At 37.2% G+C, this 27,221-nt stretch overlaps 5 protein-coding genes and 1 long non-coding RNA gene across 24 annotated transcripts in view; 2 read left to right on the top strand and 4 right to left on the bottom strand.

The window, feature by feature from the left end:
• Nucleotides 1–9,796, bottom strand: part of LOC137733579 (protein HIGH CHLOROPHYLL FLUORESCENCE PHENOTYPE 173, chloroplastic) — a 30,354-nt gene extending 20,558 nt beyond the window's left edge. Inside the window, exon 1 of the mRNA XM_088697325.1 lies at nucleotides 9,496–9,796. Coding sequence (XP_088553451.1) covers nucleotides 9,496–9,604 — 109 coding nt within the window. The 5' untranslated portion in view covers nucleotides 9,605–9,796. The remainder of the gene's footprint in view (nucleotides 1–9,495) is intronic.
• Nucleotides 1–22,281, bottom strand: part of LOC137733580 (uncharacterized) — a 43,145-nt gene extending 20,864 nt beyond the window's left edge. Inside the window, exons 1-9 of one of the 17 annotated variants that reach the window (XM_088697309.1) lie at nucleotides 21,951–22,281; nucleotides 21,372–21,855; nucleotides 20,899–21,047; nucleotides 20,245–20,354; nucleotides 19,848–20,084; nucleotides 19,668–19,761; nucleotides 19,465–19,517; nucleotides 19,257–19,375; nucleotides 10,323–10,760 (exon numbers count right to left, since the gene is read on the bottom strand). In XM_088697309.1, coding sequence (XP_088553435.1) covers nucleotides 10,676–10,760; nucleotides 19,257–19,375; nucleotides 19,465–19,517; nucleotides 19,668–19,761; nucleotides 19,848–20,069 — 573 coding nt within the window. In that variant the 5' untranslated portion in view covers nucleotides 20,070–20,084; nucleotides 20,245–20,354; nucleotides 20,899–21,047; nucleotides 21,372–21,855; nucleotides 21,951–22,281 and the 3' untranslated portion in view covers nucleotides 10,323–10,675. The other 16 variants (XM_088697308.1, XM_088697313.1, XM_088697310.1 and 13 more) reach the window with 16 other exon arrangements.
• LOC137733583 (disease resistance protein RGA2-like) lies at nucleotides 4,960–8,893 on the top strand. The gene is made up of 3 exons (XM_088697306.1): nucleotides 4,960–5,438; nucleotides 5,744–8,456; nucleotides 8,688–8,893. The coding sequence occupies exons 1-2, from the start codon at nucleotides 5,136–5,138 to the stop codon at nucleotides 8,453–8,455; spliced, it is 3,015 nt and encodes a 1,004-aa protein (XP_088553432.1). The 5' UTR covers nucleotides 4,960–5,135; the 3' UTR covers nucleotide 8,456; nucleotides 8,688–8,893.
• LOC148695426 (uncharacterized) lies at nucleotides 8,844–9,144 on the bottom strand. The gene is made up of 2 exons (XR_015964417.1): nucleotides 9,069–9,144; nucleotides 8,844–8,933 (listed from the first exon to the last, which is right to left on the bottom strand). It is a non-coding gene; the product is annotated as an uncharacterized LOC148695426 (long non-coding RNA).
• On the top strand, nucleotides 15,456–19,022 carry LOC137733518 (disease resistance protein RGA2-like). The gene is made up of 3 exons (XM_088697307.1): nucleotides 15,456–15,758; nucleotides 16,064–18,581; nucleotides 18,803–19,022. The coding sequence occupies exons 1-2, from the start codon at nucleotides 15,456–15,458 to the stop codon at nucleotides 18,578–18,580; spliced, it is 2,820 nt and encodes a 939-aa protein (XP_088553433.1). The 3' UTR covers nucleotide 18,581; nucleotides 18,803–19,022.
• Nucleotides 22,282–24,510: 2,229 nt separating the features above from the next.
• Nucleotides 24,511–26,777, bottom strand: LOC137733578 (N-terminal acetyltransferase A complex catalytic subunit NAA10). 3 transcript variants are annotated; one of them, XM_068472710.2, is made up of 2 exons: nucleotides 26,053–26,777; nucleotides 24,511–24,979 (listed from the first exon to the last, which is right to left on the bottom strand). In XM_068472710.2, the coding sequence occupies exon 1, from the start codon at nucleotides 26,686–26,688 to the stop codon at nucleotides 26,062–26,064; it is 627 nt and encodes a 208-aa protein (XP_068328811.2). In that variant the 5' UTR covers nucleotides 26,689–26,777; the 3' UTR covers nucleotides 24,511–24,979; nucleotides 26,053–26,061. The 3 variants fall into 3 exon arrangements, with proteins under 3 accessions (XP_068328811.2, XP_068328813.2, XP_068328814.2); XM_068472712.2 differs by having other exon boundaries at nucleotides 24,511–24,780; XM_068472713.2 differs by having other exon boundaries at nucleotides 24,807–24,945.
• Nucleotides 26,778–27,221: the final 444 nt, after the last annotated feature.

Below are 27,221 nucleotides of genomic sequence, written 5' to 3'. Positions count from 1 at the left end.
CATGTGCGCGTGCGGAAGCTATTAAGATAGTAATATAAAAGTACGAATAATTAAAAACTAGCATACAAAGTACTAATACAAGTGCTAGCATATGTGAGACACAATTTCAGAGCAAGTCTACAGCAGTCCAAAAAGGAAAGATGCGACATAAATACACCCGAAGGTGACCCTACAATGGTGAGTGTTTGTCAGAAATGCCGGGACGCCCTCTGGGAAAAACCACCGAACCTGCTAGATCACTAGAACCTGGAGGGGCGCAAAAACAAAAGCGTGAGTGGGCAAAAACAAAGCTCTTTGAAAACTCTTTAGCAAAATACATTCTAACCCCTCGCCGTAAAACCTGTATACTTCCCAGAAAATGAACATATATACGTATGTATAGATATGCCAATCATGCTCCAAAATATGCCATTCATGCTCGAGAATATGCCACTACAGAATCTCATAATCAAATGTAAATGCTCAAGCGTAATTCACATCCATAACATATAGTCTAGCAGCCGGGAGTCACCTAACGTGATCTGTACGGCTACATATAGAGCTCTAATCTCAACTCAATAACTGAATCTGCACACGAATCGGAACCACCTAACGTGGTCTGTACGACAAGACTGGGTGTATCATATATACGCTCTAGTGCTACGATCACGTGAAGACTGTGCGAATAATCGCGGGTCACCTACGAGTCGGAACCACCTAATGTGGTCTGTACGACAAGCCTATGCACCTAACTTGGATCCAAGCTGAGCGTGTGGTGCGGGTGAACATCACGTGAAGGACTGTACCCTGGCCACGGGCGGGAGCACTAACACCGGGGGTGCAAATTATGAGCTCTCTAAGCATTTCAAACTAGTTCAGAATGTAAATATGAATAACCTTTACCTGGCACTTACCTGGGCATCCACAGCACCCAATACGCATATATAGACATATGCATATTCGAATATATAAATAACGTATATGCAACTAATCATGCATAACCACCAATTATATAAAAGGAGTGACATATAACAAATAAGCATTTATACTAAATTTCTGGGAATTAATATGTATATAGGTATATACGGAAAACAAAAGCCCACTCACTGATAAGTGGAAGGGTCGTAGCCCCCCTGCCTTGAGTGTGCACGCTCGTCCTCGGAATACGAATCACCTATATGCGAAATATCTACGAAAACGTTAATTTAAAAGCACATAACCAACTTCTCGTAATAACTTCTCATACATTGCTCAAAATGGACAATTGAATATACCAACGTGCTCTACACAACCTCAGGATCACAACCATATTTTTAAAATAATTTTTGGACCCCGCACGCGCCCCCACGCGCCTGAATAGGCACGGACCTACGCGCCCCCACGCGCGGCCACATGCCATGCACACTGACGGTGTCACTAGACGCCGTCAGGAATATTCTGTTAAACTGACGGAATATTCCGTTAGACTTAACCGGACGCCGTTAACGGCGTCAGGAATATTCCGTCAACTTTGACGGAATATTCCGTCTCCTTCTCCAATCAGTCACCGACGCCGGCGCCGTCGCCGGAAAACCTGCAACTCACTATTTCTCTCTCGTTTTTCCACCTTTTTCCACGTTTCTTGCACCAAAATCAACCCTAGAGCTAGTAGAACATATCCCAACAAGTTTTAAGGCCTAAAATTTCGAGATTATACCTGTCAAAATCTCCAAAACTCGGCCAACTCCACAACCAACGATCCTGACGTCCAATTTCACCCAACGAGCTACTCCCAAGCTCCTGGGAACCTCACAAACACAACTACAAGCTTAGAAATTCCAAAAACAAGCTAGATTAATCTTGCATGAACAGTACACAATTCGGACCGCTTCGAATCGACGTGAAAATGGTAGTTTCCTTACCTGAAAATGGTACCACTGGACTCCTCTCTGCCTCACGAACTTGATGGTGTACTTGGTTTCTTGATTTGTGAAGGTTTGAGTATGTTTGTGGGTGTGTACGTACGAAGAAGAGAGAAGAAGAAGAACTCGGGGAGAGAGAGAGAGAGAGAGACAGAGACAGAGACAGAAAAAGACAAAGAGTGAGGGAAAGAGGGAGGGAATCCCGGGAGAAAAAGAGAGGGTATGAGTGTGTGTGGTCCTACAACACCACACTACACAACACTAATGTGATAAAAACGAACTAGGGGTAAAATGGTCAATTCACACGTACGTTTTAATAATCCCGGGACGGGATGTTACATACACAGCTTAGACTTTTACATACATTTAAACTTTTGTATACACCTTTATACTCTCTTTTTTTTACATACTTTTAGACTTTTCCACATAATTTTATATTTTTGTTCACACTTTTAAACTTTTGTACACATCTTAGACGTAAACTAAGGGGCACTTGCTTTTGTAGTTTTTCGTAACTATTTTTATAATTTATGGCCATGATCTGTGACTGTGATGCACTCAATTTTTTTTAGGGAAAATTGCTCATCAAAGTGAGCAACTTTGTTATGTCTCGGTGTGTCCGAGATTGCATGCATTTTTAAGGCAATGCAACCAAGGATGCCTGCATAATTAAAGTAATCCCAGAGAAGAAAATACCAAGTATGCCTGCATCATTAAAGTAATCCCAAAGAAGAAAATTAAAGTAGCTTTGTTATGTGCTATTAATTCAAAATAATTGTAGGTGTCAAAAGTTAATCATATAGTGGGAGCCAGTGACTTTGTTTTTATGCAGACAGAACTTAACCGAAAAAAAAAAAAAAAAAAACTTAATTAAGACTTGGGCTAAAAGTTAACGATGTAGTAGGAGCTGATGTAAAAACATTGTTTAACTTTCAGTTTCATCACTTCCTGGAACCAAATAGTGTAGATGCACTGTGAAAGCATGCTGGTTTATTTGTTAATTATTGAGAGGTTCAAGGTAATAATTTGTTAATTATTTGAGGGGCTCAGGTAACCCACCAACGTGGAAAATGAAGCAAAGGTGTAGCTAGCTGTCGTTCTGTATTTTTCTGAGTTAGTGGGATGTCTAGGATTTGGACAAAAGTTGCGCTTTATGTCTTGTTATAAATCTCTTTCGGACTACTTAGCCTTTTTAACCACTGGTCTTTTTCCTTGCTTTGTTTATGGCCTTTTCCTGGGGCCAGACTGCCTTTTAGCCTCCTTTGTTGTACATCCCATGGTAATTCAACTTAAATCGTATAGAGAGAGGATTGATAAAAAGAAAAAAAGAAAGAAACCAAACCTTTAACCATGACATATAACAAATAGATTATCTCATGCACAAAAAGTCAATAAATTCAGTAAAAACTGAAGGCAAAGAGTAAATTCAAACAATTCAGAAACATACATGAAGCAACACATGGAGAAAAAGTAAAAAAATTGAGTAAAAACGAAAGGAAAAAATAAATGCAAACAATTGAATAATACACACACACAACAGCTAGAAGCATGCAGAGAGAAACGGTAAAAATCCCAAACTCATCTGATTATCTTGAAAACCCACCAGATCCTTCTCACAATCCAAAATCCAAATAACCACTTATAATCCATAAAATTACAATGAAATCAATACCAGAATGCACCAAACAACAGTATAAAAAAAATGCAGTAAAAGCAAGGACCAATTCAACAGCCCAAATAAGCAAAAAGATTCATACCTCAATTGAATTTTGAACTTGATTCTCGCTTAAAAATCTTAATCTACAAAACCAAATTAGTATTATTAATAATAAAGTAACACGATAATGTAGCAAACAACATTGAAAAATAAAATCCAGTAAGGGTAAAGATCAATTCAACAATCTAAATAAGTGGAAGCATTCATACCTGAACTGAATTTGCAGGTTGATTTTGTCGCTTAAAAATTCTAATCTGCAAAACCAAATCAATTTTATTAACACCGATAATTTAAGATTTGATATGAAAAACAAATCTATAATACAGACCTTTCACTGTTAATGAACAATGGTTTTTGTGTTGGGTTTTAGTATATGTATAATGTTGCTTCACTAGAACTCTTTTAACGGTTACATAGTTTTGACAATATTTAAGCTTACATCAAAGTAATCTTAACCTCTCATCTTACGTCTTATAAGATGAAGACACTTGGCAAAAAGGTAGTATTATCATTATTTTTTTATCTCAACCATCATTTTGAAATTAGAAATTGGAGTAGATCTAATTTTCTCAGTTGCTCAAACATAAACACAAAGCAATATATAGCTGCGTGTGGGTCCAAGGAGTGGGAGAGAGAACATTTGTTTATTATGCGACGAGAGAATGATCGAGATTTAATCAAAGAAATTTCATAGTGTGCTAAATTTAATAATATAATTTGTGAGGATCGATGGGTAAATTTAAAACTAAAGATACCAATAAAATTGCAAACGGGTTGAAAAAGTACGGATGAGGAACCCCTCTGATCCTCGTTATCTAATTGTAATCAATATTGGATTGAGCTTTGAAATTTCCTCATTCCCAAATGGTATCTTCAGTACTTTTTCAAAGCTCAATCCAATATTGATTACAATCAGACAGATCGGAGGGGTTCCTCATCCGTACTTTTTCAATGGGTGTACAAATGCGCAAATGGCAGGAATAGAGTAGCGTGTGGGCCCTGCGATTTGTTGTAATTGGCGTTTTTTTACTGAAGATAGGATTCTCTCCTTTTTTTTTTTTTTCTTTCTCTTATATTTGAACGGTTACGGTTAAGTCACGTCAACATCTTACATTAATTTTTTACAACAAAAAAAAAATTAAAATAAAAGAATGTAAGATAAGAGATTAAAAAGGGATAAGAAGAGGAGGTAAGAGAATTCTGCTTCTTCTTACTGTTGAAGAGCACTAGCTAATACTTTACTAAAGTAGAATGATTGATGCTCTCCACAAAAAAAAAAAAGTAGATTGATTGATTGTGTTTTCTAATTTGTCTGATTAATACTTTATCAAGCCACTAGACTAAAGTAGAAGACAATTATGAAGACCAGCAGTAACATATTGACCGGTCTCGTTTTCATTTTAAGCATGGAATTATATGTGAGTGGCTGCATATAAAGACAAGCGGGAGGAGCCATCTTCCGCTACGCAAAACCATTTTTTCACTTACAAGTTTCTACTTCATTTCACTTGTGTTTTTTCTTGTCCTGAATCTAAGAAATGGCGGAACGAGTTCTCTTCAACGTTGCAGGAGGGATCATTGAGAGGCTAGGCTCCCTAGCGTTCCAAGAGATTGGATTGATTTGGGGTGTCCAAGACGAGTTCCAGAAGCTCAAAGAGACAGTGGCCAGATTCCAAGCTTTTCTTCTTGACGCTGAGCAAAAGCAAGCCAACAATGAAGTCAAACTGTGGCTCCAAAGCGTAGAAGACGCAGTTTATGAAGCCGATGACGTGTTGGATGAGTTTAATACTAAAAATCAACGGAGAAAAATGTTGCCTGAAAATACAAAGCTGTCAAAAAAGGTACGCCTCTTCTTTCTCTAGCTCAAATCAACTTGCTTCTGGGCTAAAAGATGGGACATAGGATAAAAGATATTAACAAGAGGTTTGGTGAGGTTGCATCTCATAGAACCTTTACATAGTCACATTAGCCTATAGATATCCACCTATTAGGAATACAATAGGTCTCTCAATAACTCAATTAACTACAGTAAGTTCTCTACATTATTATTTTGAATGTTTCATATAACTTAACGTTACAAAATTCTATTAACTTAATTAATACAGTTCTTTCATATTAATGATTATGTTTATTCAAATTCTTACAGGTGGGCCTTTTTTTTTCTAACTCAAATCAACTTGTTTTTGGGCTGAACATGGGTCATAAGATAAAAGATATTAACAAAAGGCTGAGTGAGGTTGCAAATCGTAGACCCCTTCACTTAGAAGTAAATCGTGAAGATACACTATTTGTAATGAGAGAGAGGGTCACTCACTCATTTGTCCCCAAGGAAAATATTATAGGGAGAGATGAAGATAAAAAGGCAATTATCCAACTTTTGTTGGATCCCATCTTAACTGAGAATGTGTCAACCATTTCCATAGTTGGATTTGGAGGATTGGGGAAAACTGCACTTGCCCAACTCATATTCAACGATGAGGTGATTCAAAATCATTTTGAGTTGAAAATATGGACATGTGTCTCTAACGTATTCGAGTTGGATATAGTTGTTAAGAAAATCCTTCAATCCAAAAATCATGATGAGATTGAGCAGTTGCAAAATGATCTTAGAAAAAAAGTAGATGGGAAGAAGTACCTACTTGTGTTGGATGACGTGTGGAATGAGGATCGAGAGAAGTGGCTTAGCTTGAAGAACTTGTTAATGGGTGGTGGAGAAGGTAGTAGAATACTAATAACCACTCGTAGTAAAACCGTTGCGACAATATCAAACACAGCTAAATCATACACCTTAAGGGGTTTGAATGAAGAGCAAAGTTGGTCTTTATTTAAGAAAATGGCTTATAAAGATGGAAAGGAGCCAAAGAATTCAACAATTAAGGCAGTTGGAGAGGAGGTTGCAAGAAAATGTCAAGGAGTGCCACTCGCTATAAGGACGATAGGTGGGATGTTGTTCACCAAAGATGACGAAACTGATTGGTTGAATTTCAAAGAAAAGGAACTTTCAAAAATAAGTCAAAAAGAAGATGATATTTTTCCAACACTTAAATTGAGTTATGATGTGCTCCCATCACATTTGAAGCATTGTTTTGCTTATTGTAGCTTGTTCCCACCTGATTATAAGATCTCTATACAGAGATTGATTAGACTTTGGGTGGCGCAAGGGTTCATTAAGTCAACTGATGAAAGCAAGGGTTTGGAGGATGTTGCATATCAATATTACAAGGAGTTGTTGTGGAGATCGTTTTTTCAAGAAGAAGAAAAAGATGAGTTTGGTATAATAAGAAGTTGTAAAATGCACGATCTCATGAATGAACTTGCAAACTTTGTGTCGGGAGATAGAAGTGCCCTAGTTGAACTGAATCAAAAGAATTTTCATGAAAAGCTTCGTCACGTAGCTTTCAATTTTGATATTGATTTGTTGAAATGGGAAGTGCCAACATCCTTGCTAAAAGCAAGCAAGATACGAACCTTTCTTTTTCTTCAACAAGCTTGGGGTGGTCGCCAAAGTTCCTCACGTAATGCATTTTGTGCTACAATTGTTTCAAATTTTAAGTCATTGCGTATGTTGAGTTTTAATCAATTGGGAATTAAAAGAGTATCTAAATGTCTTAAAAAAATGAAACATTTGAGATATCTTGATCTTAGTGGGAATCTCATGGAGAGACTTCCAGATTGGATAGTTGGACTGTCGAATTTGGAAACACTAGATCTCAGTTGGTGTGGTAGGCTTGTGGAATTGCCTAGAGACATTAAAAAAATGATCAACTTAAGGCATCTCATCTTGGAAGGCTGTACGGGGTTGAGTGGAATGCCACGTGGAATTGGTGAATTGAATGGTGTTCGTACATTGAATAGATTTGTTTTGAGCGAAAGCAATTGTTTGGGGAGGGGCGGTAGTGCGGGTCTTGCTGAGCTGGGGACCCTTAACGAATTAAGGGGACATTTAGAAATTCATAAGTTGAGGCATGTGGTGTCAGAATCAAATGTTGGTACACTTCTCAAGGACAAACAACATCTTTGTTCGTTGGATTTATTCTGGAAATATAGAGAAGATGTAAGGGGAGTTGATGAGGAGGATATTATAAAGTCAATGGAAGTATTGCAACCCCATTCTAATCTAAAGCACTTGGAAGTGTGGAATTATGGTGGTGTGAGGTTTGCGAGTTGGTTTTCTTCTCTCATAAATATTGTTAATCTCGAATTGTGGTTTTGTAAGAGATGCCAACGTCTTCCGCCCTTGGATCATTTGCGTTCCCTTAAGTCTCTTACATTGGCTGAGTTGGAGAAGTTGGAGTACATATCAGAGAATGAGAGCAGTAATAGTATGAGTGATGAGATGATGAGGATCTCATTCTTTCCCTCCCTGGAGTACCTCTGGATACAAGATTGCCCTGTTCTGAAGGGATGGTGGAGGGCGCACACTTGTAACGGTGCTTCTTCTTCTTCAACAACTGAAATTCTGCAGTTGCCTTCTTTTTCCTGTCTTTCTCATTTGTTTATCAGTGATTGTCCTAATCTAACTTCCATGCCTCTGTATCCAAATGTGGAGAGAATAGATCTTGCGAATTCCAGCTGGAAGGTGGTTGATTCCTTGTTTGTTAGAGGAGCATCTGATATTACACATGATGTTGATGTTGATGTTTCTGCCTCTTCTTCTTCCCCTCATCTATCCAAATTAACACATCTGACACTCAATGGAATTGAGGATTTGGCATCAATGCCAGAAGGGATTCGTGGACTTCCCTGTTTAAATACATTGAAAATTCGGAATTGCCCCATGTTAAGCGAAAGATGCAAGAAAGAAAAAGGTGAGGACTGGCCTAAGATTGCTCACATCCCACACATTGACATTGATTAAGGTGCGTTTTCTAACTTGTTTCAATTCACACTAGCCTAATTCAATATAAACTACGAAATATTCAAATGCCAATCTCATTTCTTAATTTTATTCTTCATTCATCATCACCAGCATTTTACTTTTTTCTTTTCAAATGACATTACCATGTGGATCAAAGTTTCCGTCGTCCATGCTTTTTAACTTCAATTCTTTTTTTTTAATCTCTCGTTAATTTCCTTCTTTTCAATTATAGTCTTATATGCAGCGAATGGGGCGTCAACCTTTTGGATTCAGTATGTGATGGCCATGTTGACTGCTTGGAGTGGTTTTTTTTTTTTTTTTTTTTTTTTTTGATCATCGGGGTTTAGGTACTATGTCCCCCCTGTTGTAATGTTTTTTGTTCCAGCCCTCTTTAAATATTTCTTTTTAATATAACTCCAACAACAGCGACCATCAAAAGAGCTTCCCAGAGCGACATGATCTCGTCGCCATAATAATCCTTTGTACAAGCAATTCTAAAACAAACCTACTGATATTACAGAATGGTTTAACCCAAAGTTATTTAATTCAAACACCGAACGCAAACCCTAAGCAACTTGATAGTCCTTAAACCCGGGAAAGAGTGTATACTCACAGTTGCAGAATCCCAAAGCCACGCTTGAAACGTCTAAAGCTGAGGGTTGAGCTTAAGTTGTTCCATGAGTGCATTATCAGCAGCCCAGATCGCATCATCCACCTAAAATATTGCAAAAGAAAAATGTTTTAGCTCCTAAATCCAAACAGCAAAAGAAAAAACACAGAAAATTAAGTAAACAGAACGCAACTGAACTTGCACAGCTGCTTCTCAAATTCACGAAATGTTGATAGAATGTTGCAGCCGCGCGGCAAATTCATCAGGTAATTTCTGTTGCCAATGATTTTCTATCAAATGAATTCATTTTGTGTTCAAATTCTAAGTAATTAATAATAAGAAGGATACCATGAATTTTATTTACCCAAATCTTGTAATTAATAATAAGAAAAATACCATGAATTTCATTTTGGGAAGCTGTGCAACATACCTTCCTCTGGTGAAAACTTTTCTGACAGTTCAACATACCCTCCCCTGGTGAAAACACATCCTACAATGCAGCAAGAAATAGGGTAAAAGGAATTATAGTTGGTTTCCATTTAGAACCTCAAAACCCCACTTTAGTCTTTCTCTTACAGGAGGAAATAGCATCTCCGGTGAAAATGCATTTGAACTTGGCATCCGTTCCTCCATCATACATAGAAGCAACCACATCCTGAAAGTAAGTCCCATGACAAACTTCCCATCCATCCACTGACTCCGAAGTCTTGAACTTTACAATTGTTGTAGTCCTGCAATGCAAACAGTCAAAAGCTTCACATAAGCAACTCTCGAACGGTAAAATTTAAATCCAACATTGAACCAACCCATGAACTTAAACAACATCAAAACCTAAACAGATTACTAAATGTCAAAAAAGAGTATTTCAAGGCTATGGCAATAAGGATCACACCTGAAATGCTTTAGTAAGATTGAAGACCCCTCTTTGATCAACCCTGTAGAGGTCTCCGCTGATAGTAGAAAGTGCAGTAGCACAATAGATAATCTTGTTACAGCCCTGTACTGCGGCGTACAGGGTAGCAGTATCACCCACATCCCCAGTCAATGGCAAGACAGATATGAAAAAAGAGAGAAAATGATAACACCCACCATTTAAAGAGAACAACAAAAAAATATCTTGCAAACCCTTGATTTATCGGTAAAGCACATCAGAACCAAACAGTTAAGAAAATAATTTAAAACCAATTCTATATTTCTAATAAGAAAGAGCATTTCACAAAATTCCAGATCTGCTACACCATCAAAGGACAGACCGAATAGGAAAACGACATCATTCATTATCCAGATTGAAACAACAATCCCACTAAAATTGACTACTCATAAGAATCTCATTCCACAAAACTTCTTCAGTCCAGGCCTAAACAACTGCAAGCAAAAAAAAATCCCCAAGATACATCCTTTCATCCAAATCATCCACCGCCATTAACAAAAGCACAACCTATATCTTCCTTCGGCTAAGATTACAGAACAAATTGAAACCCTACTCATTCCCAAACATGCTTTTGGAATCAGAATAGAAAGGAAACTTGAAATTAGAGGATCATACAAAACTGGGCTGCGGATTGGACTCGTGCTCGGAATCCACCTCTTCCTCTTCCTCTTCAGATTGATCACCGAATAGGTTCTACATCACCTGGTGCCGCTTCTCCTCCCCCATCGCTGCTGCTGTGTGTTGCAGTCGGAGCCCTCAAACTACTGACATTAAATAGTTCATTTGATTAGATCATAGAAACTATCACCATAGCATCCTGCAAATTTCAAGAAGTGTGTGTTGAAACAAATCTGAAAAGGAATGAAAACCCTGTTAACCAAACCCATCAACAGTAACATAAGCCTCACCAATCGTAGCAAACAAAACCAATCCGACGTGGTCAACAATACAAAAAATACTCCAGCCAATATACAGCACGTAGAAGCAACGCAATTTTTTTTATATTTTTATTTAATAAAAATACCCAAATCCGTAATGATCCTAACAGTTAAAATTAGGGTTTGATAATTAGTGCACCTATTGCTATTAGACTTTGATCCCCGGGAATTACTGGATACTGTTGATGATGCCATTGTGTTCAAGCCAATGGATTTCAACCCTATTCGCAAAACATCACAAACTCCATCAGAAAAAGATCCCGACTGGAAGATGGCTAGGGCGGACTGCCTTAGAAGAATGGGCAGAAAAGGTTCCCGCTCCGAGCATCCAGCAGCTCAAATACCCAAATTAGTAACCAAATAATCGAAACCCACAATAAAAAATCATACAAAAATTAATGCTTTCACAGAAAAATGTCTAAAACCCACAAACCCTAAAAAAAAATTATTATACAAAAAACCCACAAATTAATGCATGACTTCTACAATTGACACGAGGGAAGATGCAAAAGGGCGGCCAATTCAAAAGGCAATGGTAACCTAAGTTGGCAGAATGGGGACGTAATGTGCACCAAAAATTATAGTTGAACTATTTTACGGTTTTGCTTTGAGAAATTCTCTGCTTGTTCTGCGAATCAATTCTCGGTTTCTTTTGCAAATGTGTCATTTTGACAAATTAAGCAAATAGTTTGAAATTCAAAATTTTAACGGTTTGTGCTGATGGAAGGTAGCGTTCCGTCAGTTGCATGGATTGAAAACAAAAAATATGTTTAGGAAAACTAACGAAAAATCCTAAACAACTTTAGTTTTTAATCAAGAGGATAAAATAAATTTGTAAGTGAATAGTATCAGGAGTAACTTTTCAAGGTAAAAATGTCTTTAACGTTAAAAGTCAACAGTACCGAAAGCGTTTCATTAAGATTCCCAAATTGTTTTGCGCGTTGAACTTATTTTCAGCTTGTGGGCCCTTTATTCAAGCTTGTTTTCAAAAACTCCTACAGAAGCCCAACTGGTGCAAGAAATTGAATAGAAACTTCTTTATTTGCTGCTCATTTCGGAAGGCCAGTTCGAAAAACCTCCTATTTTAGATTGCAAATTTTGTGATGACAAAAGATAAAAGTGGCACATAATAAGTTTTTCTGCACTCTTTCTCTATTTCCAGAAATAGAACTTGATACAGTCACGGCCACGAAAACTTCACTGGAACCCTACCTGGTGCAAGAAATAGTTACTGTTCTTCATTTTCAATACCCTAGGGTTACTCTTGTATGTATGCATGTATGCAAAAGAGTAATTCTTAATCCAGCATGAATGTCACCTTTGGGCAGAATAGCGCCTGTTCCCTCATAAGGGCAGGGCTAAAGAGCGAGATATGAGTTTAGTGCATTGTGGGAGTGTGGGTTTGTTACTTTAACCATTTTTTCTATTCTATTCCAGTCTCATGTTAACAGCATGTGGTACACGTCATCAATCGGAAAACATAAATCTCTATCAATGTATAATCATTATTGTGATTCAACACTGCATTCTTCAACCAAATTATGAACAAAACAGCCAGGCCAATGAACAGAAAAAAAATTGGACAAAAAATAAAATGAACAGAAAAATAAACTTAAAATTACAACGTAAACCACTCAAAGCAGAGTAAGTATTCAGACATCGACTTTAAGCCGAAAACTATGAAAGTTCCGAATCCTCAAATGCATTTTCCAATTGCAGTACAAACGCTTAAGCATAAACACTGAAGATAAAGTAAAACAACAGAAAATGTACTTTCCCCAAATAACTCAATTTACGGTGGGAGGAGGGACCCATAATGCTTTTTGACATTCAAGTCTCTTTGAAAACAAAACTATTCAATTTGAGATTTTCTTTTTTTAAATGGGTGCAAAAATAATTTTACATATTGAATTGGGTTAGAGATGATAGTTTAGGTAATAAATTTAGATTTAAAAAGATATTAGTTCTTAATTAAAAAATATTTAGAGGTTTAAATAATAAATTGAGTGTAAAAAAAGATTAAATGAAACCAAATAAAATTTTCCATCCATTAATTCTTAGCAGCTCTCTGTGTAGATTATAGCATCATCATAAAAGGACATTATGATGTCTCATTATCCCTTTTACTTTTATTGTATAATGTTGCTTCATTACATAGTTCTGGCAATCTTCAAACTTCCATCAAAGCAATCTCAATCTTTCATCTTACATCATATAAGACGATGACACTTGACAAAATAGTAAAAACGTGCAGCGGTCTGCTCAAAAAAACAAAAAAATCCAGCGGTCAGCCCAAAAATAAGGAAGGTGCAGCGGCCTGCCGAAAGGTTAAGAAACGTGAAGGACCCAGCTGGCATTAAAAATAAATTTGAACTACTAAGATCAGCAGTAACATATTGACCAGTCTTTGTTTTTATTTTTAACATGGAATCACGTGTGAGTGTTTGGAAGTGCTGGGTGTAAACGTGCATAGCCGGGTGTACAAATGCTCAAATGGCCGGTAGATTAATATAGTAGAGTGTGGACCCGAAGAGTGGGAAAGATAATATGTGGGGAGATCCGGATTTAAGGGGTGGCCACGTGGTGGCGTGGGAACACAAAAGTAGAGGGAAAGAAAAGGAGAGGGAACCAAACCAGCGGCTATAAATTGCAAATGGGTTTAATATATTGACCAGTCTTATTTTATACATGGACTGATGTGAGTGGCTGGATTAGAGAAGGGCATATAGAGATCAAAGACTAGCAGGAGGAGTCATCTTTCACCAGGCAAAACCATATTCTCACTTACAAGTTTTTACTCCACTTCACTTCACTTCACTTCACTTTACTTGGGTTTTTGCTTTGTTTATGGCCTTTTCCTGGGGCCAGACTGCCTTTTAGCCTCCTTTGTTGTACATCCCATGGTAATTCAACTTAAATTGTAAAGAGAGAGGATTGATAAAAAGAAAAAAGAAAGAAACCAAACCTTTAACCATGACATATAACAAATAGATTATCTCATGCACAAAAAGTCAATAAATTCAGTAAAAACTGAAGGCAAAGAGTAAATTCAAACAATTGAGAAACATAGATGAAGCAACACATGGAGAAAAAGAGTAAATTCAGTAAAAACTGAAGGCAAAGGGAATTGGATTCTTTTTAAATTGATTCTATACTTTAATCGTTTAATAAGTTTTTAGAAATGAAAAAAATAGGCGGAGTCCACTAAAAATCAGTAATTATACTCATGAAAATCAAGAGTTTCAATACTTAGGGGGCATGAGATTTTTTTTTTTAAAAAAAAAAAACGAAATTATCTACACTAAAGTAGAGATGGGTGAACTTAACCTCACAATAAATTAACAATAATGTGATTCAAATTCTCATTTGACAAGCTCGAACCTAAAATTTCTTACTTAAAAATGAAGAGCCCTTTAGTACTTGCTTCCATTTGAATATTGGCCCTCAGGCTAATTTCATAGCATCTGATAAATAAACTCAAATTCTAGAAACCAATCTATAATAATAATATCTCAACATTCCTTTTACTTTTAGGGTAAATTCAGGAAACCAATTTAAATTAATCCATTAATTCTTGTCAGCTGCTAGTGTAGATTATATTATCAACATAAATGAACACTATGATATGTCATCATCCCCTCTAATTTTCTCAGCTGAAAAAAAAAAAAAAAAAGTTAAAAGAAAGCGTAAGAAATTGGAAACATAAACAAATGTCCTTTTTTTCTCAACTGAAAGAAAGTGTCAGAAATTGGAGTAGATCAAATTTTCACAACGGCTCAAACATAAACAAAATACAATGTATAATTATTTGTTATTAATTACAAAATAAATGTGAGCATCCGTGAACAAATTAGTAGTGAAGATACCAATAAAATTGAAATGATTGCTTCTAGTTGGAAGTGCTGGGTGTAGAACCAGCCAGCGCTGGGTGTACAAATGCGCAAATGGCAAGAATAGAGTAGCGTGTGCGTCCCGTGATTTGTTGTAATTGACGTTTTTTACTGGAGATAGGATTTTTTTTTTTTCTTTTCTTTCTTTTTCTTATATTTGAACGGTAACGGTTAAATCATATCAAAATTTTACATTAATTTTTTATAATAAGAAAAAAAGACAAAATAAAAGAATGTAAAATAAGAGATTAAAAATGGATAAGAAGAGGAGGTAAGAGAATTCTGCTTCTTCCTACTGACGAAGAGCACTAGCTAATACTTTACTAAAGTAGAATGATTGATGCTCTCCACAAAAAAAAAAAAGGTAGATTGATTGATTGTGTTTTCTAATTTGTCTGATTGTAATCATTCAATACTTTATTAAGCCACTAGACTAAAGTAGAAGACAATTATGAAGACCAGCTGTAACATATTGACCGGTCTCGTTTTCATTTTAAGCATGGAATTATATGTGAGTGTCTGCATATAAAGACAAGCGGGAGGAGCCATCTTCCGCTACGCAAAACCATTTTTTCACTTACAAGTTTCTACTTCATTTCACTTGTGTTTTTTCTTGTCCTGAATCTAAGAAATGGCGGAAGGAGTTCTCTTCAACGTTGCAGGAGGGATCATTGAGAGGTTAGGCTCCCTAGCTTTCCAAGAGATTGGATTGATTTGGGGTGTCCAAGACGAGTTCCAGAAGCTCAAAGAGACAGTGGCCAGATTCCAAGCTGTTCTTCTTGACGCTGAGCAAAAGCAAGCCAACAATGAAGTCAAACTGTGGCTCCAAAGCGTAGAAGACGCAGTTTATGAAGCCGATGACGTGGTGGATGAGTTTAATACTAAAAATCAACGGAGAAAAATGATGCCTGAAAATACAAAGCTGTCAAAAAAGGTACGCATCTTCTTTCTCTAGCCCAAATCAACTTGCTTCTGGGCTAAAAGATGGGACATAAGATAAAAGATATTAATCAGAGGTTTGGTGAGGTTGCATCTCATAGAACCTTTACATAGTCACATTAGCCTATAGATATCCACCTATTAGGAATACAATAGGTCTCTCAATAACTCAATTAACTGCAATAAGTTCTCTACGTTATTATTTTGAATGTTTCATATAACTTAACATTACAAAACTCTATTAACTTAATTAATACAGTTCTTTCATATTAATGATTATGTCTATTCAAATTCTTACAGGTGGGCTTTATTTTTTCTAGCTCAAATCAACTTGTTTTTGGGCTGAAGATGGGTCATAAGATAAAAGATATTAACAAAAGGCTGAGTGAGGTTGCAAATCGTAGAACCTTTCACTTAGAAGTAAATCGTGAAGATACACGATTTGTAAAGAGGGAGAGGGTCACTCACTCATTTATCCGTAAGGAAAATATTATAGGGAGAGATAAAGATAAAATGGCAATTATCCAACTTTTGTTGGATTCCATCTCAGCTGAGAATGTGTCAACCATTTCCATAGTTGGAATTGGAGGATTGGGAAAAACTGCACTTGCCCAACTCATATTCAACGAAGAGGTGATTCAAAAGCATTTTGAGTTGAAAATATGGGCATGTGTCTCTAATGTATTTGAGTTGGATATAGTTGTTAAGAAAATCCTTCAATCCAAAAGTCATGACGAGATTGAGCAGTTGCAAAATGATCTTAGGGAAAAAGTAGATGGGAAGAAGTACCTACTTGTGTTGGATGACGTGTGGAATGAGGATCGAGAGAAGTGGCTTAGCTTGAAGAACTTGTTAATGGGTGGTGGAGAAGGTAGTAGAATACTAATAACCACTCGTAGTAAAACCGTTGCGACGATATCAGATGCAGCTAAATCATACACCTTAAAGGGTTTGAATGAAGAGCAAAGTTGGTCTTTATTTAAGAAAATGGCTTATAAAGACGGAAAGGAGCCAGAGAATTCAACAATTAAGGCAGTTGGGGAGGAGGTTGCAAGAAAATGTCAGGGAGTGCCCCTCGCTATAAGGACGATAGGTGGGATGTTGTTCACCAAAGATGACGAAACTGATTGGTTGAATTTCAAACAAAAGACACTTTCAAAAATAAATCAAGAACAAAATGATATTTTACCAACACTTAAATTGAGTTATGATGTGCTCCCATCACATTTGAAGCATTGTTTTGCTTATTGTAGTTTGTTCCCACCTGATTATGAGATCTCTGTTCAGAGATTGATTAGACTTTGGGTGGCGCAAGGGTTCATTAAGTCATCTGATGAAAACAAGGGTTTGGAGGATGTTGCATATGAATATTACAAGGAGTTGTTGTGGAGATCGTTTTTTCAAGAAGAAGAAAAAGATGAGTTTGGTATAATAAGAAGTTGTAAAATGCATGATCTCATGAATGAACTTGCAATCTTAGTGTCGGGGGTTGGAAGTGTCGTAGTTAAACCAAACCAAAAGAATTTTCATGAAAAGCTTCGTCATGTATCTTTCAATTTTCAAATTGATCCGTTTGAAAGGGAAGTGTCAACTTCGTTGCCAAAAGCAAAAAAGATACGAACTTTTCTTTTTCTTTGCCAAAAGGAGTTGACTTATAGCAATCGGTCATTATGTAATTCATTTTGTGCTACAATTGTTTCAAATTTTAAGTCATTACGAATGTTGAGTCTCACTGAATTAGGAATTACAACATTACCTAATTATCTTAGAAAAATGAAACATTTGAGATATCTTGATCTTAGTTGTAATCGTTACATGAAGAGACTTCCAGATTGGATAGTTGGACTTTCGAATTTGGAAACACTAGATCTCTCTGATTGTCGGGAGCTTGTGGAATTGCCTAGAGACATTAAAAAAATGATCAACTTAAGGCATCTCATCTTGGAAGATTGCTGGGGATTGAGTGGAATGCCACGTGGAATTGGTGAATTGAATGGTGTTCGTACATTGAATAGATTTGTTTTGAGCGAAAGCAATTGTTTGGGGAGGGGTGGTAGTGCTGGTCTTGCTGAGCTGGGGACCCTTAACGAATTAAGGGGACATTTAGAATTAAGGGTAGTGGTGTCAGAATCAAATGTTGGTACACCTCTCAAGGACAAACAGCATCTTTGTTCGTTGGATTTAACCTGGAAATACGGAGAAGATATAAGCGCGGTTGATGAGGAGGATATTATAAAGTCAATGGAAGTATTGCAACCCCATTCTAATCTAAAGCAGTTGTCGGTGTATGACTATAGTGGTGTGAGGTTTGCGAGTTGGTTTTCTTCTCTCATAAATATTGTTTATCTCCAATTGATTGGATGTAACAGATGCCAACGTCTTCCGCCCTTGGATCATTTGCCTTCCCTTAAGTCTCTTACAATGGTTGGGTTGCAGAAGTTGGAGTACATATCAGAGAATGAGAGCAGTAATAGTATGAGTAATGAGATGATGAGGATCTCATTCTTTCCCTCCCTGGAGTACCTCTGGATATCTAATTGCCCTGTTCTGAAGGGATGGTGGAGGGCCCACACTCATAACAGTGCTTCTTCTTCTTCATCAACGGAAAATCTGTCGTTGCCTTCTTTTCCTCGTCTTTCTACATTGGAGATCTATAATTGTCCTAATCTAACTTCACTGCCAGAAGGGATTCGTGGACTCCCCTGTTTAAATACACTGGATATGCACCAATGCCCCATGTTAAGCGAAAGATACAAAAAAGAAACAGGTGAGGACTGGCCTAAGATTGCTCACATCCCACACATTAACATTTATTAAGGTGCGTTTTCTAACTTGTTTCAATTCACACTAGCCTAATTTAATATAAACCACGAAATATTCAAATGCCTATCTTATTTCTTAATTTTATGCTTCATTCATCCTCACCAGCATTTCTTTTCAAATGACATTACCATGTGGATCAAAGTTTCCGTCGTCCATACTTTTTAACTTCAATTGTTTTTTTTAATCTCTCTCTAATTTCATTCTTTTCAATTATAGTCTTATATGCAGCGAATGAGGCGTCAACCCTTTGGATTCAATATGTGATGGCCACGTTGACTGCTTGGAGTGGTTGTTTATGTTTTTTTTTTTTTTTTTTTTTGGGATCATCGGGGTTTAGGTACTATATCCCCCCGTTGTAATGTTTTTTCTTTAATAATATAATATGGGCGTGAGGGCCTAGCCCCCCAGCTTTGACTGGGTTCCAGCCCTCTTTAAATATTTCTTTTTAATATAACTCCAACAACAGCGACCATCAAAAGAGCTTCCCAGAGCGACATGATCTCGTCGCCATAATAATCCTTTGTACAAGCAATTCTAAAACCATAAGATACCTAAAACAAACCTACTGATATTACAGAAAGGTTTAACCCAAAGTTACTTAATTCAAACACCGAACGCAAACCCTAAGCACCTTGATAGTCCTTAAACCCGGGAAAGAGTGTATACTCACAGTTGCAGAATCCCAAAGCCACGCTTGAAACGTCTGAAGCTGAGGGTAGAGCTTAAGTTCTTTCCACTCATCTCAGCTTTCAATGTGGCATTTTCAGCAGCCCAGATCGCATCATCCACCTAAAAATATTGCAAAAGAAAAATGTTTTAGCTCCTAAATCCAAACAGCAAAAGAAAAAACACAGAAAATTAAGTAAACAGTACGCAACTGAACTTGCACAGCTGCTTCTCAAATTCACGAAATGTTGCTTGAATGTTGCAGCTGCGGGGCAAATTCATCAGGTAATTTCTGTTGCCAATGATTTTCTAGCAAATGAATTCATTTTGTGTTCAAATTCTAAGTAATTAATAATAAGAAGGATACCATGAATTTTATTTACCCAAATCTTGTAATTAATAATAAGAAAAATACCATGAATTTCATATTGGGAAGCTGTGCAACATACCGTCCTCTGCTGAAAACTTTTCTGACAGTTCAACATACCCTCCCCTGGTGAAAACATATCCTACAATGCAGCAAGAAATAGAGTAAAAGGAATTATAGTTGGTTTCTATTTAGAACCTCAAAACCCCGCTTTAGTCTTTCTCTTACAGGAGGAAATAGCATCTCCGGTGAAAATGCATTTGAACTTGGCATCCGTTCCTCCATCATACATAGAAGCAACCACATCCTGAAAGCAAGTCCCCTAGAAGCAACCACATCCTGAAAGGAAGTCCCATGACAAACTTCCCATCCATCCACTGACTCCAAAGTCTTGAACTTTACAATTGTAAGTTTGCTCTTGCTACTCTTTCCAGCTCGTAATTGCGCCATTTTGTTGTTGTAGTCCTGCAATGCAGACAGTCAAAAGCTTCACATAAGCAACTCTCGAACGGTAAAATTTAAATCCAACATTGAACCAACCCATGAATTTAAACGACATCAAAACCAAAACAGATTACTAAATGTCAAAAAGAGTATTTCAAGGCTATGGCAATAAGGATCACACCTGAAATGCTTTAGTAAGATTGAAGACCCCTCTTTGATCAACCCTGTAGAGGTCTCCGCTGATAGTAGAAAGTGCAGTAGCACAACAGATAATCTTGTTACAGCCCTGTACTGCGGCGTACAGGGTAGCAGTATCACCCACATCCCCAGTCAATGGCAAGACAGATATGAAAAAACAGAGAATATGATAACACCCACCATTTAAAGAGAACAGCAAAAAAATATCTTGCAAACCCTTGATTTATCGGTAAAACACATCAGAACCAAACAGTTAAGAAAATAATTTAAAACCAATTCTATATTTCTAATCAGAAAGAGCATTTCAAAAAATTCCAGATCTGCTACACCATCAAAGGACAGACCGAATAGGAAAACGACATCATTCATTATCCAGATTGAAACAACAATCCCACTAAAATTGACTACTCATAAGAATCTCATTCCACAAAACTTCTTCAGTCCAGGCCTAAACAACTGCATGCAAAAAAAAATCCCCAAGATACATCCTTTCATCCAAATCATCCACCGCCATTAACAAAAGCACAACCTATATCTTCCTTCAGCTAAGATTACAGAACAAATTGAAACCCTACTCATTCCCAAACATGCTTTTGGAATCAGAATAGGAAGGAAACTTGAAATTAGAGGATCATACAAAACTGGGCTGCGGATTGGACTCGTGCTCGGAATCCACCTCTTGCTCTTCCTCTTCAGATTGATCACCGAATAGGTTCTACATCACCTGGTGCCGCTTCTCCTCCCCCATCACTGCTGCTGTGTGTTGCAGTCGGAGCCCTCAAACTACTGACATTAAATAGTTCATTTGATTAGATCATAGAAACTATCACCATAGCATCCTGCAAATTTCAAGTAGTGTGTGTTGAAACAAATCTGAAAAGGAATGAAAACCCTGTTAACCAAACCCATCAACAGTCACATAAGCCTCACCAATCGTAGCAAACAAAACCAAGCCGACGTGGTCAACAATACAAAAAATACTCCGAACATCAGCCAATATACAGCACGTAGAAGCAACGCAATTTTTTTAATTTTTTAATTTTATAAAAATACCCAAATCCGTAATGATCCTAACAGTTAAAATTAGGGTTTGATAATTAGTGCACCTACTGCTATTAGACTTTGATCCCCGGGAATTACCGGATACTGTTGATGATGCCATTGTGTTCAAGCCAATGGATTTCAACCCTATTCGCAAAACATCACAAACTCCATCAGAAAAAGATCCCGACTGGAATATGGCTAGGGCGGACTGCCTTAGAGGAATGGGCAGAAAAGGTTCCCGCTCCGAGCATCCAGCAGCTCAAATACCCAAATTAATAACCAAATAATCGAAACCCACAATAAAAAATCATACAAAAATTAATGCTTTCACAGAAAAATGTCTAAAACCCACAAGCCCTAAAAAAAAATATTACACAAAAATCTCACCGTGCTCAGATATACTAATTAAGATTAAGGGGTTTTTATGAGCAAGAACACATACAAACTTGGAAATGTCATACAATCCAAACCCTTTTCCAATATTAGCCACAACGAAATGAGGCCCTATCGGCCCAGTCAGAACCTTCTCGATAACCTCCTTCACCGCAACCTATCAATTCCAACACAAAAATTGAGAATGTGTGAGAAAATTTGAGCTTGTAATTTTCTCGGAAACCAAACAGGGGTCTAGACTTTAAACCAAACCTTAGGAGAGGGGTGGAGAGAGAGGGCAGAGGCGAGCTTCGGGCGAGCAAGGATTCGGCTGCAGATTGGGTTCCAGGATTTGCTAACGCACGCCACTGATGCGAATGATAAGGCGGGTAGGTGCGAGAGGATGTCGTCGAGAAGGTCGTCGTTTAGCAGATTAGGCGTGGAGGGGGAGGGAAAGAAGCGGTGAAGAAGCAGAAGGCGATGCGTAGTCGAAGCGGAGAAAGCATCCCCGAAAGATATAGGGTGGTTCGGTTTCGGTATTTTGCCAAAATCGAAACTGAACCAAAACTTCGGTCCGTTCAGTTCGGTTTAATTTTCTTTCGGATTTTTGGGTTTGGTTTTTTTTTATTTGGTTTTGTTCGGTTCAGCTTCAATTTTTTTTTATTTATTTTATAAAATTTGATATTTTTTAATATGAAATTTTTTTAAAAAAAAAAAAATTTGCATTGGTAGATTAATAGTAAGAAAATGAGGTCACTTGGTACTACGATTTAGTGATATTTCTCTTTACTTGTAAGTGATAAGTGTTAGGTTTGATTCTCGCCAAAGGAGAAGTTGAACCACATTATTGCTAGTTCATTGTGAGACTAATTCCACTAATTCTCCTTAGTGTATATAATATCGATTATTAAAAAAAATGATAATATTGATTGTTCAAATAATAATAATAATAAAATAGGAAAAGTGGGAAAGTGAGAAGGTAGTTGTACATATACAAGATCATACAAACCAATTATATTTTATCAACAACCTCAATTGCAAAGAAAAATGATCACCGTACCCATTCAAAAAGCAAATAAATAGATAAATTCTTTCAAAACTTTCCTCCATAACCAATGAAATATCATCTCTAATTGAACCAAGCATATGCTCCTTGAAAAAGCCCTAGGCCTAATTTCAAACTTGACAACAAAGTTTCACAAAAGAAACATCATGGGCATACATTCGTAAAGTGTAAAGGGATTCGTTTTTTCCGAACCCCCAAAACCGAATCAATAAGGTTCGGTTCGTTTTTTTCCTTTTCGGTTCGGTTTTTTTTGTTGAACCAAGCATATGCTCCTTGAAAAAGCCCTAGGCCTAATTTCAAACTTGACAACAAAGTTTCACAAAAGAAACATCATGGGCATATATTCGTAAAGTGTAAAGGGATTCGGTTTTTCCGAACCCCCAAAACCGAATCAATAAGGTTCGGTTCGTATTTTTCTTTTTCGGTTCGGTTTTTTTTGTTTTTTGGTTTTTCAATTTTGGTTCGGTGTTTGGTCCCATTTGTTTTGGTTTTCGGTTTTTTGAACCCACCCCTAAAAAGATTTATTCGTTTTTAAAGGAATGACAGAATTGATACAACGTCAAAAGACTCAAAAGTATCACTAGGGGCCAAACAAGAGATTGAAAACACAAAGCAGCACAACCAACCTAATTCTTATACGACATGACGCTTGTAGTTTCTAAACATATATTATACAATGAAAGTGATTTCCGTCCTTCTTATAGACATTTAATTGAACCGATCAAAAGAGAATTAACGAAGAAAAAGTATTTCATATTACAGCAAATACTAAACATTTTATGGTAATTGTTACTCATATGTTTTAACTTGCTGTTGTATGCAATATATACAGAAATCATTACTTCAATTGACACAAGGGAAGATGCAAGAGGGCGGCCTATTCAAAAGGCAATGGTACATACAAATCTTGTATCAGCCTTGAAACTTTCTGGTATCTGCGTTGGTATTTTGTTAACCCAAGTTGGCAGAATGGGGACGTAATGTGCACCAAAAAATTATAGTTGAATTATTTTACGGTTTTGCTTTGAGAAATTCTCTGCTTGTTTTGCGAATCAATTCTCGGTTTCTTTTGCAAATGTGTCATTTTGACAAATTAAGCAAATAGTTTGAAATTCAAAATTTTAACGGTTTGGCTGATGGAAGTGGCGTTCCCTCAGTGGCATGGATTGAAAAAATAAAAATTGTTTTGCACGCTGGATTAACTTCCAGCTTGTGGGCCCTTTATTTAAGCTTGTTTTCTTTTAGTTTTTGTCATTTTTATTAAAATTTATGACATTTTCATAAAATAAAGTTGCTTTGTGATTTTTTGTTAACTTAAAGTTAGCTCAAACCGTGTGACATTGTACCGTTAACTACATTTTATATTGACGATTGATGACGATCCTATGATCATGATTTAATCCAGATTTTTCCTTACCAATCAATTAAGATGTATTTACTTATACATTAAGTTTTGCTAACAATATGTTGGAAAACTGAATACTTACACCGCATCCAAATCCCCCTTACATGCTTTTGTAATGGTCTAATCTCTCCAATCTCACATTTTGCAATCCATTTTTTACTAATTTGCCATCAATCTCTTGAGACTTGGAAATCTCTCACTCAAACATAATCATTCATAAGGGGATGTTTGGTATTACTTTTGATCCAATTTATTGTATTGAAACTAATGCATATTAACTAATTTAGCCACATTTCATTTATTTAAACAAAAAATCAGATGCAATTAAGATTCCAAATAAGCCCCAAGTAACCTCAGCTAAGTGGTGCACAAATCAATGCTCATCTTTTTCAAGTGAGCTATGATAAATTTAATTGGACAAAAATAAGTACACCTGTGAGTTGATGCTCAGACTTTACAGAACTCAAATAAATTAAAATGTCGATCAACTTCAACATGTTTACGTCGATCATGTTGAACTGGAGTGTGAGTGGGAGTGTAGAAAGCCTTGTGAAGTTAACCTAAGTTTGCATCAGTGCCAAGGCGGAACTTGACATTTCATCATGGCTACAAAAACTCCTTCAGAAACCCAACTGGTGCAAGAAATTGAATAGAAACTTCTTATTTGCTGCTCATTTCGGAAGGCCAGTTCGAAAAAAGCTCCTATTTTAGATTGCAAATTTTGTGATGACAAAGGATAAAGTAGAACATAATAAGTTTTCTGCACTCTTCTCTATTTCCAGAAATAAAACTTGATCCTGCACGGCCACGAAAACTTCATCGGAACCCTACCTGATGCAAGCGACGGACTAGGAACTTTAATTGGGTGCTCATTTCAGAATGTCAGTTGGAAAACATCCTATTTTCTATTCAATCTCTATGACCACTGCATTACTGGATTCTTAGTGATTTTCTATCAATACTGGATTCTATATTTGGTCATTTCTTAAATATATACTTTACTGAACCTGTTTAGTCATTCGACACCTCACAAATTCCAAAAAAATTCACCATCATGCCAACATGCTTGGGTGATTAACTAGTGAACATACAGACAGCCCCGATTCAAAACATTTCTCAAGAGAAACTCAAGTTCAAAACAACTTAAAACTCCAAGCATTAACCAAACAAAATGATTAGGAGGATGAACGAGAGAAACTTGTAACAGAGAACAATTGCCCAAAATAGAAAACACTTTATTCCTCCCCAATTTCTGAAAAACTAGAGAAAGCAGGACTAACTTCAGATACAATCTCACTCTTGAAAAAGCTAATGTGCTTCACTTTCAATACCAAATCGCTAGTCTTGTATGTATACATGTATACACACTACTGAAAAGGGTAATTCTTAATCCAGCATGGGCAGAATAGTACCTGTACCCTCAAACGGGCAAGGCTAAAGGGCGAGATGCGGGTTTAGTGCATTGTGGGCGTGTGGGTTTGTCAACTTAACCAAGCAAAACAACTACTAATCTAGCCATTTTTCCTACTCTATTCCAAACTTATTCGCAAGTTCTCCTACTAATAGGATTCATTACTAGTGATGAAGAAAGATTTAGCACTACAGATCATCAAACGGAACAAACTCAAATCAAAAACATAAATTCCTAATCAATGTATAATCATTATTGGGATTCGCATTCTTCAACCAAACTATGAACAAAAGAGCCAGGCCAATGAACAGAAAATAAACTTAAATTACAACATAAAGCAGAGTAAGTATTTAAACATCAACAACTTCAGACGAACTATGAAGTTCCGAATCCTCAAATGCATTTTCCAAATTGCAGTACAAACACTAAGCACAAAAACCATAGATAAAGTAAAACAACAGAAAATGCACTTTCCCCAAATAACTCAATTTACCTCTCACTCTCATACCGCCTTGGCATTCCCTCTCTCGACCTTTTTTGCCTCTGCCTTATCTGGTTTCGCCGCCTCCCCTGAGCAACACCCACCTTCATGATGGTGATGATGGTGGTGATGCCCATGCCCATGCCCATGCCCATGCACATGCCCATGACTATGTCCATGCACCTTCTTCCCCTTGAGCTCCTTCCTCATATCATACGCATCTTCCCCATCGGCATAGTACTTCGCCTCCACATCATGAATCTTATATCCCAAAGTCTCAGTGTACAAATTGAACGCTGCTCGATTGCTCTTCCTAACATGAAGCGACACGTACTCCGCCGCGAACACCTGTTCCATGGCGTTCTGGGCGGCGCTCATGAGCTTGGTGGCGAGCCCGAGTTTGCGGTGGGTGCGGAGAACGGCGAGGGAGGTGATGTGGCCGTGGCACTCGTTACTCTCCTCCTCCATCTTGGCCAGGACGTAGCCGACGATGCGACCGTTGTAGTCTTCAGCGACGTAGAGGAGCTGCGGCCATGAGAGGATGTGATAAAGGTAGTACTTCATCTGGTAATTCTCAGGGAGGCAGAAAAGGTTGCAGGCTTGCATCGCCAGGAGGTCGTCGATTGTGGCCTTGCGTATGCACACCATTTTTGGAGCTCCTGGAGTTTCTAGGGTTAGGGTTTTAGTGTGGGAATTTTGACTTTGGGGAAGAAGAGAAGGGAGTGAGGTCAAAAGAAATACGGGGGTGTTGTGGGATTTTTAATGAGATTGGGCTTGGGCTGAATTATGGGCTTGATGAATTTAAACATGGGCTTAAAGTCCATACCTTTCGAATAAATTAAATACAAAATAAAACATTTTGACGATTTTCCTCCACAACTTTTATTTTCCTCATTCTTTTATCTCCATGTAGCATCATCTTTCTCCGTAATTGACCTAACTTTTCATTAAAACTGTCTTGTTTAAAGAAAGAGAACAACAACAAATAATATTTTGTAACTAACGAGAGTTTTATGGACAGATAATTAGATGTAACGCGGGAATTGACCATTTATAATAGTCCACGTGGAAAATTGGCCAGAATTAGGGAAACTGGCGAAATAATCAAACTAGAAACATGAATACCGACCCTCCAAGATCAAATTCTTCCATCTGACAAGTTCCAGTTCGATTCTACGTTT

This window comes from Pyrus communis, chromosome 7, assembly GCF_041283825.1.
Source record: "Pyrus communis isolate YQ-2024b chromosome 7, ASM4128382v1, whole genome shotgun sequence".
Taxonomy (NCBI): Eukaryota; Viridiplantae; Streptophyta; class Magnoliopsida; order Rosales; family Rosaceae; genus Pyrus; species Pyrus communis.
Note: the sequence above shows the minus strand (reverse complement) of the source record. Positions and strands in the feature narration are given on the sequence as shown.

Coding starts and splice junctions, on each gene's coding strand:
- LOC137733583 (XM_088697306.1), top strand. CDS start 5,136: ATGGCGGAACGAGTTCTCTTCAACGTTGCAGGAGGGATCATTGAGAGG. Junction 5,439..5,743: donor ATACAAAGCTGTCAAAAAAG/GTACGCCTCTTC, acceptor AAATTCTTACAG/GTGGGCCTTTTTTTTTCTAA.
- LOC137733518 (XM_088697307.1), top strand. CDS start 15,456: ATGGCGGAAGGAGTTCTCTTCAACGTTGCAGGAGGGATCATTGAGAGG. Junction 15,759..16,063: donor ATACAAAGCTGTCAAAAAAG/GTACGCATCTTC, acceptor AAATTCTTACAG/GTGGGCTTTATTTTTTCTAG.
- LOC137733578 (XM_068472710.2), bottom strand. CDS start 26,688: ATGGTGTGCATACGCAAGGCCACAATCGACGACCTCCTGGCGATGCAA.